Source organism: Erithacus rubecula, assembly GCF_903797595.1.
Source record: "Erithacus rubecula genome assembly, chromosome: 17".
NCBI lineage: Eukaryota > Metazoa > Chordata > Aves > Passeriformes > Muscicapidae > Erithacus > Erithacus rubecula.
Window position 1 is genome coordinate 3,627,755 of NC_136669.1, and position 17,324 is coordinate 3,645,078.

Sequence of the window (17,324 nt, forward strand, 5' to 3'; positions counted from 1 at the left end):
TCATCATATGGTACAGGTTCCACCTGTCCTGCAGGACATTCAATGCCATCAGGCAGTGAAGATGCCACTTCACTTAGCCACACTTGTGTCATGTAAGGCTTTTATTGTGGGTGGGGCCAAACACAAATCCACAGCACTCTTTTGTTTACTTCCAATTATATTGATCTCTTGCATCTATAACATTTACTTATCCTCCCACAGATTATTCATGCCTGTAGCCCTGCATGTAGTCTGAAACCCTTCACCCACACAGTATGCTGGAGAGCTTGCAATGGCTTTCCAGAGTCTGGATCTTTGTTTCCCTTCCCTAGCTAGTATATTACTTCTTGGAGTCATTTAAATCCAGTTATTTCTTTTGCAGTCTTACTGGGTTGAAAAAAGGTCTGAGGTGTAAGAGGAGTAAACTGCTTTTCTATAACTAATAATGGTTCAAGATTGGGCACATTTGGGACTAGAATGGTGACTATGGCTCTGTTTGCTTGGCAGTTCAGCATTTTATGACTACCCCTGTTAAATCTACAAAATCCAAATTGTCTGTTGCTGAAATAATCCCTCACAACCTATTGCTGCACATACAACCCATAGACTCTGTATGACAAGACCAAATGACAGAGCTGGTTTTCTATTTCAGGGTAATTTGGTACAGGTTAAGTGAAACTCTAGAATCAAATTTGTTCAAATATCAGTTCAAATATAATTTCATATTCTCTTAAGTAACAAAGCAAAAATCCATACAGATAACAGTGGAATAACAAGCAAAACCCCATAGTTTGGTCCTTTACTTTCCAAACCTGAAATCCATTATCTGTAGATCTGGTTCAAAGCTAACTGTCAATCCATTTGCAGTTCAAAACAGTGGTGAACTGCTCCAGCTGTTTTCCAGATCAAAAATATTATTGTCATTTTGCTATCACTGCATGCTGAGGGTTATGTAACAAAAATGCACATGTCCCTCTGCCTGGAATGCAATTAATTTCCTCCCTTCCCACTGAGAGTGGTAAGTAACAATTCAGACAGTCTGGATGCTTTGGTTTTGAGCACAGGCAGGGATGCAACCCTGGAATTATTCCACGTGGTAACCCACTGTTTGTAACATGCCAGTCTTCTGGAGGTCTTACAGCCAGGGTATATTTTGCAGTTTGGAAAAAAATAAACATTATTTTCCTGTTGATACATGACCTCTTTGCTGTCTGTGGGGTACCCTGAGTGCTTCACTGTAGTTCTTTAGTTTAACCATAGATTTTGCTTTATGCTGGAATTTTAAGTCTTCTAATAAGTGTGCTAACTGGATGAAAGGATTACTTCCAATTTGAGATCAGCCACTATACTTGCTGTACACTTTGGTATGCAAAAATCAGGCATTGTACACCATTAACTTCAAAATAGTGGCAAATACCATCTTAATATACAAATATCTAAACACTCTGCAGGTTCATTCAGGCTCTGTAATGCTTAACCAGTCCATAGAATCTGCTTATATAAAGAGAACAACTGGAAGTCTTTTGCCTAGAACAGCACACTCAAAAAACAAAACTCATTTTTTCAATGAAATATTTTTTGCAATGTGCCTTTCATCTCTGTAAGTGCAGCTAAGCCTGTGATATTTATGTAACAACCATAAGATCTTCAGGACAGGAGCTGCCTTTCTATAAAATGTTTGCACCATACTTAACTTCTCTCTCTTGTTGCTGTAACAGAAACACAATGGAGTGATCAACTGTCCTCCAGGGTGTCAGCTGAGATGAAACATTAACCCAGTACTTAACTGCAGCAATTTCCTTTAATGTGTTATTGCTTGGGACTGCTTGTTCTGGGTTACTGCTTTACAGCTCACTTCTGTAGGCAGCACCTGCAGTGGTTTTACTGCTCTTACCTGGTTAAATAGGCCAGAGCCCGCTCACACCCCGATGGCTTTTTGGGCTCCACCTTTTTAATGGAGATTCCAGCTTCCCTCATCAGCTGTTTCTCCCTCTTCTTGCGCTCTTTTTTCAATTTTCTTTCCAGTTTTCTCTTTTCCTCTGGAGTAAGTTCTTCCTCTTCCTCTGCAATAAGATCTTCCTCTTCTTTTGTAGCCTGAAATAATTAACATTTAAATGAAGTGTTTATCTTTCTATAGGAAAGTGAACAAAATATGCATATATATATATATAATTAAAGGGCACAGGTAATATTTAAAACCAGAAGGTTCAGGCTTCATATTTTTATTTCCATCACCTCTCTGCTATGCTCAACTCCCAGAACTGCAAATGCTGCACTCACAGAGATCTATAGATGATGATACTGCTCTGAGCACCTTCCACCTGTGTATTAACCATCATTTCCAACCCTTCTTGTGCTGTTTGTTCTCCCACACTCAAACCTGAGGAGGGCATGTGAACAGCAGAGGCTGTTTCACAGCACAGGGAGGGTTTGGATGTTTTTTCAGCATACACATATTTCAGTGGGAGCAGAAGGGTTTCCTCAATATCCTCAGTTTGTGTTTGTTGTGTAACCACACACTTCCCTGGGCTGAGAAAACCTCTGTCTGTCATGAAGAGGCTTCATCTCAATTATGCCCAGGGCAAAGATGTGACAACTTCCTCCTTCATCCAAGACCTCTTGGAGATCCTTTAGCAATCTTGAGGAACATATGCACAATCTTCAGTAAACATACACAGATACATATCTCACAAAGATTTTCTTTAGGTTTGCAGACAGAACAGTTAATTATTCACATCTAAAACCATATTACCATAAATATATGCATCAGTATATCCCAAATGAAAATAAATATTTCACATACAGATGAAGAGCTTTTAATAGCTTATCTGACTATAAACATTGAGTTTATCTTGGAAAACCCAATGTGAGATTACATTGTATAGAAAATCAATATTTTTCCATAGCAAGATGAGATTTTTTCCAGGCATTCCCAGATGTCTGAGGGATGTGCTCAGGTAAGATCCTCTCCTAGAGCCTGGACACCCATGGAGGCCAACTGAGTGAGAAAGAAATGCTCTCCCTCCTCTCCCTGCTCCTTCCTCACCTATCTGAGGAACCTGTAGCTGAAACCCAAAGGCACAAGATCAACTGCTTTATGGCAAGATGGGTTAAAACCACTTGATAAGTTCACAAATCCTTAGTGCTGCATTAATTTGTGTCAGTCCAGTGCTTTCAAGCACAAATGTAGACACAGAGCTAAATAAGGTTATCCTTGCTGACATTCAACTAAAGAATGTTAAACAAGGCAGTACCTGAACACAATCTTATTTGCCAGAGACACCTGTTGGGGTTTAAACATTTGTTCAGTGTCAATTCACCTATCATCTAAGCTGACTCTGACTCATCTTTTCAACTTGGTGTTTTCACAGACCGAGGAAAGGTTAAGAAAGCAGAAATCAGAACTAATGGAAATAGGACACTGAAGTGGAATTGCTTTTTCTTGTTTAAAATACTTTTTATGTACTTTTATGGAAAAGCTAGCATTCATTGCAAACACATGCATAAAAAGCAACATATGTTGCATTAGTATAGAAGACATCTTATAGTTCATGCTGAGAACAAAATAATATTTAGGGTGAAGGTAGAATTGAATTGTTACACAGGAAACAACGTTTTCATTTGAAAAGCCACCCTGGTACTTACTAAAATAACAATCCAGCCACACAAAGCCCTAGAAAACACTGAGGGTGGTCATTTATAAAGTGTTTGTAAAAGATTACTACAGCAGCTGTCCAACAGACGACACACTACAGTTAATCTTCTTTTAAAAATAATGTAATGAATTTGTTTACTTTTCTGTGAGCCATGAAGCTTTCAAATAAAGTGACTGTGGCACATCATTAGAGCCAGTCTGATAAAGAGGCCTCTGCTTCTTCATACTTACAGTAAATGCATATCTTGGTAGCTTCCCTTCCCCCCCCACCACATTCCTTGCATTATCAAAAAAGCTTTTTATCCTTCTCCATTAAAAACAAAACAAGTTGCTCCCTCCCTGTGGGTCCCAACGTAAATACCAAGCCCTAACAACGTTTGTTTGCAGCATGGATGGGCTGTGGGCTGTGTGACACACAGCATTGTTCTCCTGCAGGGCTGTCCCAGCAGGAAAGAGTCGGGATTTACAGCTGGAGGTTCCTTCTGCATCATCCAGGGGGAACTGGACACTGGGACTCCCAGCACAGGAACCAACAGAGTGCTCACAACAGCTCAAACAGCTTCTCTGGTTCCTAAGGTGCTTCTATCCACCCATGACAACTTGGTCAGTTTAGTAGGATGTGCCACAGTCTGTCCTAGACTGGTTTTTAATTTGAAAATCTCAAGTTTTATGTGCTTCAGAAAATACCTACATCTGATGTTACAGTCCCTACTGAAGCTGAGGGTGATTTTATCAGTGAGGGTAACATTATCACAATTTATATTAAATTAAACCCCTTCTCCCAAACCTGGACACTTGAAAGAAAACAAACCAAACCTTCCACTGGAATTTAAATCCTAGCTGTATTTATTATTTATTAATCTATTGGTGAGCCTCTCCTTTCCTTAAATCAACAGCCTGAGTTTTTAATTTCATTTCCCCCAAACCATTAGTGTGACTGTTCATCTGGAAGATGTTTGTGACCCATTTGGATTAAGAGTTTTAGTGTTATGTCATTATTTAAACTAAAAAAAACCCCAACCAACAGGACTTCATTGTTTTGAGGTCATAAATATTCCAGGTTGTCTCCTTCTATATTTATAAAGTGACATCACAATTTGTAGTGCTACAATTTAACCTTAACTACAACGTTGTAAAGTCCCTATTTGAGCGTGTGAGACACTTGTTTATTGACATGATAAATTTAAACCACATGCACACAGAAAAACAGAACACTTGCTTATTTGCAAAGCCTGCTGAGAGCTACCACACCACCTTGGGCTGTGGGCTCATTAGATCTCAACCTAAACAAGGTCAGGCCAGGTCAGCACACTTGAATGAGTGACATTCAGAGGAGAGCCAGTGTTCTCTGGTGATTAAGGAGGTGGGATCCTTCCACTTGGAAACTTTCCAGAAGGCCTGAAAAGGTGCTAAGAGGGATATTGCCACTGGATGCCATTTTTTGAGTGAAAGGCAAGCCCCCAAATCTTTCACACTTAAGCTCATAAAAGCCCATGTCAGCTTTGCACAGGCACAGAGATAGGAGCTGGGGCACCCTCGAGCAAATTCCCAAAGTTTGTATCACACCAAGTCCATCTGCAGTGCTGTGGGTGCCAACACACTGCCTTTCATCAATGCCAGCCTCCAACTTTCTGAACTGTGTGTAAATATAGCAATATGCTCTAAATAGTCCAAGACATCTCACTCAAAATAGCTGGAGGCTTCAGCTGTAGCACTTTTAGATACCGGTTGAAGTTTTCCATCATTCTTTGTAAGCTGGAAATATTGCACAAATTCAAAGCATTTTATAAATGATCTTTAGAAGTCAGCTTACAATCATAAATGAGGAGCCAGCTCACACAGGAGGGAAGTGTTCAGTACTGTAAAGCAGCCCTGCTATGCAATACAGAACAGAGAAATAGAACTGCAAGAGAAACCAGCAAAAACCAGGTTCTCTTGAAAATACCTGACTTTTTTTTTTTTTTTTTTTTTTTTTGCAATAATAGTGGCAGAATCAAATAATTACAGTTTTATGTACCTGCATAAAATAGTGTACTGCCAGGGAACTGTGAACTGCAATAGCTGAGCAAGCAGCACCACAACAGGAATAGCAGCACTAATAACAGCTCACTAATTGTGTTGTGCTTCCATAGAGCACTAAGTGCATTTTTTAATTTGTTTCCAGTCCTTAATGGCCTCACACTTAAGTGGAACTGAAGACATCTCCTGAAGACTTCTGTTCCTCCTCCTCACTCCTTCAAAATTCCCACATTTGCACCCCTGCCTGTCCATTGCCAGCACAGGAAAACGTTGACAGAGTCAGAAACTGAGGAATTGCCACAGTGAACAGAATATGAAATTCTGCCTTTGGGATTCGTCTCTGTAGGTCTGAACTTCCTGCCTGATCAGGGTTTTGGCTTTGCTGCCAAACCTATGGAAGAAACCACAGACCAAGCCACAACACCAAATTCACTATTTATTAGAGCCAGTGAATCCAGCTCTTCCAAAACCAACAGACTTTTATCCTTTTCTCCCATTGCAGCACCAGAAGTCTGTACAACAGCAAAGCAAGCAACAGTAGAAATTCAAAGGAATAAATAACAGTGATAAACATATAAAAGGGCATCAAATTTTTGAACTCCAGAGTTCAAAACAGAGGGGAAACGGATTATATGGCTTATTTCATAGTAGGAGCATTGTATTGCCTTGTTTGTTCATGAAGCTCATGTTATTTCATAACTTTTAACACAGAGAAATGTCAAAAGGGGCTTTGTTCACTGACACATCACGTAATGGCTTCAGCTCAGGAGCAGCCTTTTGGCCTCCCCAGTGCCCCATGAATGATATCAGCATGCAAAACGTCCTGTTTCTGCCTCACACAATACACATGGGCCCAGATAAATAACTGGCCATCTGCCAGCCTAAAAACAAAAAGGGGAATCTATAAACACAGATCAAAACCCGCAGAGAAGAAAGGCTGGCAGGCCCTTAGACACAAGGTTCATAAAAGAAAGATTGACAAATTATTTGTTATCCAAGGCTGGCCAAAGAGTTGTGCTACAAGTACAGCTAGAGAATTTGCATAAAGCAGTTCAAGGCCACACTGAATTTAAATAATTATTTTCTGTCATTTAGCAGCCCATGAAAAGAGGTAGGACCAGAGAGGGTATAAGAAATGTCATTATTGTGCAGAAAGCAAATTTTAAAAGAAAAGCAACATGTAGAAATATTCTTTATACAATGTATGTAGTGCTCATAGAGGCAGATTTTTCAGAAATTATATAATGCTTAAAGATAAAATTTTTCATAAAAGCTAGGTGTTTGTAGAATGTCAACTCCTCACAACAAAAACACTGGCAATAATTTATATTAAGATGGTAAGGAAAGCTTTCTGTAGATTCAATCCAGACAGAGGAACCTCAAACTAGTTCTGCAGGAAACCAGATTTAAGTAAGAACAGCCTTTTTATCTTTCTGCTCCAGGAAAGGATTCTTTTTGTGGTCATGTAAATGTTGGGGTTTTGTTTGTTTTTTTCCAAAAAGCCTCCTTGTGCATACAGCTACAGTATCTCAGGAACACAAGTGATCAGGTAGCACCCTAAACTTGCAGCTGTAATTTAGAATAGATGAACCTTGATGAGCTTGAAACCTGGTTTAATTTACAACTGTGTGATCTTTGCATGTCTCAGATTTACAGCCAATTGTGAAAAGCGCATAAAGTGTTATCATTAGCAACTGCTGAATAAGAAGAAATTGAACAATTCACTAAATTACATGAAAGCATTTACAGGCACACAGAATATACAACTTGAAGAATGCAGCTTGTTGAATTCCACTTTATAGACTGTTACTCCTATAAAGCACATACTCCTGTGCTGTGGCAGATTAAGTTCTAAGGCATAAATTAGGATCGTATTGTATTTCTCATTTTTCTCCTCCAGTATCACAGCCCTGAGTACAACAGAAATACTTGAGACACCACCACAACTGCAGACTGGGGAGTGCAGTTTTGCCTCATTTGCAACTACAGTGAGGCCAGGAATTTTCACATATTTGTTGAAGGATTTTGCTTAGTTCCCTACTCTTAATTAAACCGTGTTAAGCAATCAGGAGAACATGGAACTGGGGAAAAAAAATAAAAATAAAAAGAACCCCCTCGGAAATAATTTGCATCGACATCCCTGTGGCTTACACACAGCCCTTTTAACCCCTCCCCAGAAACGCAGAGGAATTTTAATAGAAGGAGCACGAGACTGTGGCAGCACTCGGCGCTTTCATTGCCACCAAAGTCGCTCCCTTTAGTGGTGCTGACAATTCCTTCCGAGGCTTAAAAAGGCTTTGGGCTGCGAGAGGAGGTAGAAGCAGAGCAGAGGCTGTTTTGAAATCCTTGCTGGAGAATTAGAAAAAAAATAAATAAACCAAGCCCCGAACCACGAGCTCCATCTCCTCCAATGAAAGAGGTACCACAGGGTGTAGGCAGGTTGCCAGGCGAGCTCGGCAGCGTGACCGCACTGCATTGAGTTTCTTTAATGAAAGCCAGGAAAGAACACATTACACAGTGTTTCTTCTGAGAGCCAGCGAGCCTCCAGTGATTGAAATCAATAAAAACAGTCGGCAAGGGGCCCAGTGGGGGAAGAGAGAAATCTCCACTGCAGCATTCAGTTTGCTTTCCACTTTCTCCCTCCCCCTCTAAAGTTAAAACTCCGAAGATCACCATGACAAGCTGCTCCGCTTGCAGCGCCGGGAAGCCGCTGGTGGGGATTTAAAGGAAGCGAGAGCGCTTTTCCTTCGCCTCCCTGCCTTCGCTCTGCCCCCAGCGCCAAGGAAATGAAAGGCTTGTTCGGAATTTGAATCCCGCCTGGAAAAAAAAAAAACTTCATTGGACAAGTGCATGGCTCTGCATTTCAGGAAAGGGATGGATTTTACGGTCAGAGAATGCTAAAAGGTGAGAGCGGCAAGGGAAGCGGGGATCGGATGCAGCCCAGGAGCGGGGTAGGATGTCCAAGCCGGCGGAGCGGATCCCTGGAGCTGCGGGCAGCACTGCGAGCAAGTGCCTGACATCACCCGCATCCTGAGGCACCTGGAAGGCCGGGAACACGGGCCGGACACGCCGAGCCAGGTAAGCAGAACCCGCTTTTGGCAACCCCCGGCCCCGCGTCCCGCAGCCCTCCTGCCCCGCGGCCGCCCTCGTTAACCTCGGGCGAATTAACGCTAAGCTTGTCCCGTCTGAGAACCGTGTCAGGCCACTAATCCTCCCTGAACTATAAACCGTGCACAAAAGCCCTTTGTTTACCCGTTTTGTGTTGAATTTGCGAGCTGACAAGGTAGGACAGGGCCATTGCCTAAGCGCAGCTCCCCCAGGAGCGAGGGAACACCGCACGGAGCTGCTGTGATCTGAGACAGTGCCACTAATGGATTTCTAATATGGCCCATATTTATCTATTTTATTTATGTATTTTAATCACCATAGCAGCCACATACAGAACATACTTGCACCGAGTTCCATGTGCTGCTCTGCAGCGTGCATGCACGGGGGGCTAGGCTGATTGTTTTGTCAAAAAGAACTTGGCAATTAGCTGTTAGCACAGCCAAGGGGGATTTCTGGCACGTTGTTTAGGAAGGACCGACACAGATCTATGCAGCACGTGTGTTATTTGCCGTTATCCCAATGCAAACAGGCTTTATCCCCAGTAAAAACGGGGAAGGCACAGATAACAGCTGTGGATCACAACATTCTTCTCAAGTTTTTGGCCAACTTCAGATGATTTACGTAGACCTCAGTGAGGCACAGAGAGTGAAATCAAAGCCTGCCTTCTGCAAGGCAAGCAAAAAGAATGATAGCTACATCTCTTCTCCAGCAGAGGCAGGAATTCAGTGGGACAGATAATAAATAGGTGCCTGTGGAGCAAGAGCATCAATGCTTGTCCCCCTCATGCTGGTCATCAGCAGATGTTGACAGCAACACACATGCTCACTGCTGGAGAGGGACTGGATTCCTCCACTTCCACTGAAATGTTTCAGCCCTCTTTATCCCCAGCCTGTAGGGTACAAAGTCTGAAGGTAGAGAGAAGAGACCTCCCAGCATTTCCAGCTCAGCACCAGCAGATTGCATGAATTTAGTACAGCAAGTGCAGATGTGCATCTGCAGGTGCAGTGTTGCTCTTTCCTTGGAAAACACACACTCTTAAAGGGTCATTTTGTTATTCTCATGTCACACAGAAATGGATGACTCACCCACTTAAAGAATGACCTGGAGAACACCCCGTGGCCAAAAGTAACGTGCATGAGTTGAAACATGAACTGTTCCAATAAACTGTGAAAATAGCTGAGGCAGTATTTAAATAGTAAGAAGTTTCTAGTCTAATTTATTAATCCATGTTTTGAACTTGTCACACAAAATGATCACAAAATTATAGCTGAAGGTGTAATTAAAGGACAGTCATTTACAACAAAAAAGCAAAGTCGTGATTCATAATAGAACAGGACCCTACATGAAGTTCTGGGCAGACCCACAGTTCATTTTGCAGAGTCAAGTCTCTGTTTTGCCTCCCCTGCACAGATCCTTTGCAGAAATGACAGCACCTTCATAGCTCAGGAATCACAGCAATCATTCCCACACCAATCAACAAGTCTGCTTTGCACTGCTCTTGGAGCTAAATTTATCCTTAGAGGAACTCATTAAAGTCTTTATTTAACATTTCAGCCAAGGAAAGCTTAGGTGGAACTTACACAACACGTATCGCTTGTACTGACATCTCAAGCTCAAGTGATATTCCTCCCCATCACTCCCCCAGCAAAAATATAAATTATATATATGTTTAGATATATAGAATCCATAAGGTTTTGAAACGGTCAGAAAAGTAGATGGAAGTATTTTAAAGGAGGAAGGACAAACACTTTGTTTTCATCTCCCCCATTTAAGTCTTTATGAAGGAAAAGATCTGGGATTATAAAAAACAAGTTGAAGGGCCATTCAAAAAATGCTGAAATTCAACAATAAATATGCAAATATCAGTGTGTTGAACACCTGGATAGCCTGGGTTGGGTAAAACAGCATTCATGCCTGCACTGGGGGAAAAAGTGTTGCCATCCCTTTCAAATGAACATGATCTGACACTTGTTGAATATAGTGAAGCTTCAAGGTGTCTCCTTTCCTATTTATACCAGTGGTTCATGTTCACAGTGCTGGATGCACTCAGCTGAGTATATTTAGTTTGCTCAGCCTCAAAGTGACAGCTTCTCTGTAATGTACCCATTCTGACTTCAAAATGGAACATAATTAACATACAGCTGGAGAAGGTACATTTTTGCCATTTATGGGAAAGATTAGTGAAGCTGAAGACTGAATATTAAGTAGAAAATAAATGGCTATTGATTTGTAGGAAAGGTGGCTTTCCCTACAATTCAAACAGGAATCCTTGTATTTGACTTAGGAAGACATTTTTGTTAAAAACAACAAGGTCAACAAAACCCATAAAAAACTTGATACCTCCTTATCACCAATCTGCCACTGTTTTCATCTGCAGAGTTAACAGGATGTATAGCTACAGTGAATGAATGTCCTGGGACACATACACTACTCTCAAACACTCCATATTCTCCCAGAACTTTTTTTCCTTAATTTCTTAATAAAACCAGCACCATTTTTAGTCAGTTATACTAAGATCTTCTTCAAGACCCAGATAAATAATCCAGAATGTCTTTCATCCATACCTACATTTATATTCACTGAGCTGCACACATAGGCAGGAACACACAACTTTCAATTTGTGATGAACAAAGCCCAAGAGAAGACACTCAAAAAACCAGAGTGGGCAGGATTAATTCCTTTAGAAGAATGTGATCATTTCATGATTCAGTCACCCTAAAATAGACACCCACAGCAGCACTTGGAACATGAGCAGCCTGTCCTGCACCTTCATCCCAACCTCAGCACATGTCTTGCCTCTTGATTTGCTTTACAATGAGATAAATGGTTTGAGAGACAGAGAATTGGACCCTCAGTTAGGCTGTGAAAACATTATTAAACAAAATAAGGGAGAAATGTGATGAGCATTACTGATTTTTGCATTTGACTTCCTGCCTAGTGATAACCAGAGACGGATGATTGAGATTGTGACAATTAATTTGTGTAAAATGATCCTTCTTCTAAATATATAATTTCCACTAAGAGACCTTTGAACACCTGCATGCAGAATTTGAAAATTTTTAAAGAAACAAGTACTATGAAGCTGTACTATGAAGCTGTATTTCAGGCACAGTTCAGTTGCCTCTGAACATCCTGTTTTAAGAAGTTCTTAAAGTTCTCAAGGAGAATGATAAAGGAGGAAATGTTTTTAAGAGCTGGCATGAATTATACAATCTAACTTTCCTTCAGGTCTGCTTGCTGCTCCTCAACTCCCCGTGAGCAAGTGCAAGTGGCACTTATCATGACTGGCAGGGAGAAAGAATTTGAATTTGTTTGCAAGTTTGAAATGGTCTCCTGAAAGTTCCTTAAGAAAATTCCATCCATAATTTTGAAAGCCTCTGAAAATAAAGTGCATCCCATTCCAAAATCCTATTTATTCAGCAACGTTCTACATGCTTTCTGCTCTTGTGAGCTCTCTTGTAACTATATATCTATGATACTGAGTTTTAAGCTCTCCAAATTTATCACACAGCTGAAAATGCTGAAATGACATCTGGTTTTTATAGCATCAGGTGCACCTTCATTATGCATCTGTGAGGCAGAGCAGAAAATTGAAAAACAATTATGATTTAAGAAGCTAAATTAAAACCTGTTGACTGTTTAGTAAAAATGTTCCATAAAATCTGTTCGTATTTCAGCAGACCACACTGAAAAATACAATTGTAAAAGCAGCACTGAACAAGGTGCTGGTAGTGTTTGCTTATTTTGGAATTAAGGCATCTAGCAAGTTATCCTAAAATAACATTTCAATAATAAGTAGCTTAAGCATATTTATAAAATAAGTACCAGAATTTACACAGGCAGAATTTACAACTCATGATAGTTTTAAAGCCAGACTTTACCTGCTGCACTTACATTTTCCAACTTTGATAAACCAAGTATAAATACAACAGGAAACAACAGCTGCCCATGTAATTTTAAAGTTAAGTACAAAACAGAGTGGATAATTACAGATGGAATAATATGTGAAATACAAGAAACCAATGGAAAGATTAAGTTCATCACACACCTGTAGGGATCAAAAGAAAGTTTTAAGATAGGAACAAGAAGGAACTTCTTCATGGCACACAGGGCAGCACAGGACTGGAGATGGTCATTAGAAAATGCAGATGGTCAAAGGTAAATGTTTGAGTTGTTACTGAACCAAGAGTCAACATTTCCATAGTGCACAGGGATAATGGCTACAGTGGGATTAGACTGCAGAGCTTTGAAAGTCAAGTAGTTTATGCCTGGCAGAAAAAAAAAGAGCAAAGGAAGAGAGAGATTAACAGCAAATGGAAGGTCCATCTCAAGGGAAATCCTGATCTTCAAAACAAAAATTTAAAAAAAATGAACTAGTCTGGAAAAAAGCCAAGATGTCAGAATTCACTGTTGAATGGCAACAGAAAAGCTTTGTATTTCTTTTTGTAATTGCAAACAATAAAATATACTTTGAAACAGAAAAACTAAGCTACAATCAAAATGAAAATATTAATGAGAGACATTCCATTATTGGGAATGTGAAATGAACAAGAAGATGTGATACTTCTCTGTTGAAGATTGAAGTAAAAGTCAATTACATTTCCTAAAACATGTTAAGTAAAATTGCAATCTGCAAAGGAAAAAAAAAAAAATCAAGTTTCAGGAAGAAATTTTCCTCATATTTTCTTTTGGTTTTTTTAAAACTTTCTTTAAAAATAAATACTTTCCCTTGCAGTACTGGGAGCTAAAATTGTACTGGAAGGTCATAAGGTGCAAAATGGAGATAAGATCTCCTGCCAGGGATGCAGGAAGCATGGCTACTGAAATGTGAAGTCAAGGACAACAGGAAAGACTGGAAAAGTTAGGGAAGCCAGGAAAATCAGAACCTGTTTTTCTATTAAGATAGCAAAGAGAAAACATTGTACTTCCTGCACAGATTCTTCCAGATTCAGTGAGGGACCTCTTCAGTTGTTTAAGTCTTTCCTAACATCTGTCATTAACCTTAAAAACTTTTGACTCCAAAACTTCCAAAGCAGTTTTGAAGCCCTGGCTTATCTCCCACTGTACATGACCAACCAAGCACCCAGGAACAATAAATGGAGCAAATCCATGACAGATTCCAACTTTCAAGTTACAGAAAGTTGTCACAGCCACATTTATATAATTTAAATACTTGATGACTTCAATCTGCCATACCTTATGAACAATAGGAATAGAAAATATGAAATAAAGACATGAAATGCATGAAATAGGGCCAGCAGCAAGGCCAGGAGAGGTTGAGGTTGTGCAGAATGATGACAGACCTGGGCCCTACAGCTTCCAAACAATGTAAAGCTGAGCTTAGCCACCAACAAATAGAAACAGTGAGCAAAGCTCCGAGTAGTAGGTAATAAAAGTTTGTATAACATTTTTCAACTCCTAGCTTGTAGTTATTTAAGGGCACCTGAGAGTTTAGAAAGGTACCATACCATCGTTTAACTACAGTAATTAACATAATTAAGAGTTCTGGTCTGTGCTTTCTAATGTTTAGGTGCATGATTCAATTCCAGTTTCTAAATTTCAAGTGTTTTCAAACATCAGCAGAACATTCTGTTACTGCATTGCTAGGCTAGGCTTGGCCAAGGGTGAGATGTTGTGGTTAGCAATATCTGATGACTGATCTGAGATGCAATTTCATAATTACTTCAAGGATTTCTGCTGCTCTAAAGAAGGCAGTGGGAATTATTCAAACAACCAGAAAAACAGTGAGATATGCTGAGAATGCACACAGCACACAAAATGGAGAGAAATGCATAAACTCTGCACACAGGAGGCCCTCGCTGGCAAAATATATAGAATGTTCTTAAGTTGACAGTTTTATAACTCTAAATGGTTTTGCAAATGAAATCCAAACAAAAGAGCAGAGATGTACTCTAAATCACTCAGCAATTGGTAGTTAGAAAAACCAGCAACCACTAACTCCTGCAAACAAAAACAATTGCCTTAGGAAAGCTTAATGAATGGGAAAGATGTCAAGAGTTTTTGTTGTTCTTCTTTCAGCTTTATTTTTCTATATTCCTGAATCTATACACATAATGATTCAGTTCACCCTGACAAATACTGTATAACCTACTATCAATCACAGCAACTTTTTATATGTTGAGAGCAGTCAGATACCAAGTGATAAAGTGAGTTCAGGCAGAGGGCATATGTTAAGCAGCTGTGAGTCCTTTACTCTGTCTGTAACCTAAAAGCTTAATGTCATTACACAGAGCTCTGATTTCTTCCTTGCCTGCCTTACTCTCAAATACCCACATTATATGGAATAGAGATTATTAACTTAATGGAAGAAATACAGCCACATAGTGACTGTGGTGGAAAAAACAATGTGCTTATAAATTAGATGGAAGATATTCTGCTTGCAGTGAAAGATGACACAACCAAATGTTTCTGTTTAGGCTCTAAAGAAAACTTTACACTCATGGCTAAAAAATCTCAGGTAATAGTTTTAGCAAAAATTGAAACCTGCATAAGTCAGTACTGCTGCCAAAAGACACACTCTCCATCTTCCCCCACCTCTTCCCTGGCACAAGTGTTTGCACAGTTTTGTAAACCCATTTGGGTGAAAATTACCTCTCTGCCCTTCATAAATGTTACTTTAATACCAAATCAGTTTGTTAATTTGATTCCCTGTGAACATTTCTGCCAGCAACAGGAGGAGGTGATAGAAAGGTGGAAGTGAGTGGATGTGTAGCTTGTGGGATCCCATTTTTTTGCACCCTCTGGCTTAAGACACCATTCCTTAAAATAAACTGAAGTGTAAAATACGTAATGTTGCTATGTGTATCCTACCTTTTACATACTGGGGTGATGAACTGCAGCTTGTCAACTCTCAAATTACCATGGATATTTGGTATTTGTTGCCCTTTAGTAGCATCATGCCTTGCTGGTTTGAGCTTTCAATAACTTCCCTCTAATTTCAAAATGACAGTAGAGGTCTAGAAAAGGCAGAAAGCACAATTTTTGCTTCCAAGGGCCCCTTCACTCTCTACCTACACACCAGTGCTCAATAAACACATCAGAAACAAGCCTTCTGTGGCAAAAATTAATGGACTTGCTTGCTCATGCTGGAGTGGGTAATGGTAGCAGTCAATTATTGAGCTGCTCCAGCAGTTTAACAGATGATGAGTTCAAAATGAAATTCCACTTGTATCATTTAGCTAATTAAACAAATAAATGCTGTCATCTAATAATAACTCATACCCCTAACTTCATTAAGATACTTAATATGATAAAGAAAATATGTTATCTTCATATACAGTACAAATAAGAACATATTGCAAGCTGTGGTCAAGGCAGTTAAAGAATAGCAAGTGTTGCCATCCTCTGTCCTTCCCTTTGCATTTCCTTTTGGATTTGCATCACAGCATTCAGTTCAGCAACGACTCAAAGCAAGTGGCCTGTTAAGATTAAAGCTCCAGCAACCTTTAAAAAGCCTCACAATTCTGTAAACACAACATCCAATAATCACAGTGGGCACACACTGTGACAGGAGACACTACCAGCAGAAGGAACAGAGCAATTGTAAGAATCAAAGGAGATTTTGAAATCTTGCTGCCAAAACTTTAATTTGGTGTATTTAAAATTCTTCATCACAGGTAGCATGCAAAAATATCTTTGACATGCCTATGTGGCTCTGAATCCACTTCTGTTATTAGCTCATTAGTAGAAATCTTACCCTAACAGTGTGAAAAAGGAGTTCTCACCTTCTATTTCCAGAGCAGAAAGAGGAATGGTATCTAATACCAGTGATTCAAACACAGCCACTGAGTTAGAAGTTAATCAGACATCTAAATTGAGAATTTCCACCTGGGAACTGTGTTTATTTAGTGTCAGGACAGACTGTTCTGCTTTCCAAACCCACACATGTTTATCTCAAATTCAAACTAATGTTCAACTATCAAGTTTTGTTTCTGCCAAATATATATATATATATATATATCAGTGCTTCAGCTAATCAGTGTATCTACAGAAGAAGGACTTAAATTTGATACACTGGAGTGACTTTCTCTTAAATCAAAAGTGTGTGAACTTCAACAGTTTAGTTTCATGAAGAACTAAAAAAAAAAAAAAAAAAATTATATGTTTGTCTGGCTAATTTTCATGGAAAGGGTCTTTTATTTTGACCACAGTACTTAGGGTCACTGAGAAGTGTTCAGGTACAAAATGTCTAATTGTTCAAACATTTGGCTAATTTGTTTTCTAAACCTAAAGCAATATTTGATCAGTTGAACAAATACTTGAAATGCATTTGGCTAGTTATTTATTTAGAAAGAGAACAAATTTATTTAAAAGGGTTTCTTTTACCCTTTGGCCACCACAGAACAAAAGTAAGATTGAGCTCACAAGATTTTAGGATTTTTTAAATATTTTTTTTTTTAACCTGGTCTCAAATCGACCTCCTAAGAGATTATTGATGTCAGACCACCAGTGATAATGGGAAATGTTTTAGGAAAAGGAGTGCCTTAACAGGAAAAGACATACATGCTGTAAGAACTGATCCAGCAAAACTCCCTTCCTTTAG

General features: G+C 39.5%; 2 protein-coding genes across 2 annotated transcripts in view; one reads left to right on the plus strand and one right to left on the minus strand.

The window, feature by feature from the left end:
• The window catches only part of CHLSN (cholesin), a 116,214-nt gene that overhangs the window by 21,255 nt on the left and 77,635 nt on the right, over window positions 1-17,324 (minus strand). Inside the window, exon 4 of the mRNA XM_079321182.1 lies at window positions 1,874-2,073. Coding sequence (XP_079177308.1) covers window positions 1,874-2,073 — 200 coding nt within the window. The remainder of the gene's footprint in view (window positions 1-1,873; window positions 2,074-17,324) is intronic.
• The window catches only part of GPR146 (G protein-coupled receptor 146), a 44,766-nt gene continuing 35,321 nt past the window's right edge, over window positions 7,880-17,324 (plus strand). The window contains exon 1 of the mRNA XM_079321180.1: window positions 7,880-8,731. The gene's annotated coding sequence lies outside the window, so the exon portion shown is untranslated. The remainder of the gene's footprint in view (window positions 8,732-17,324) is intronic.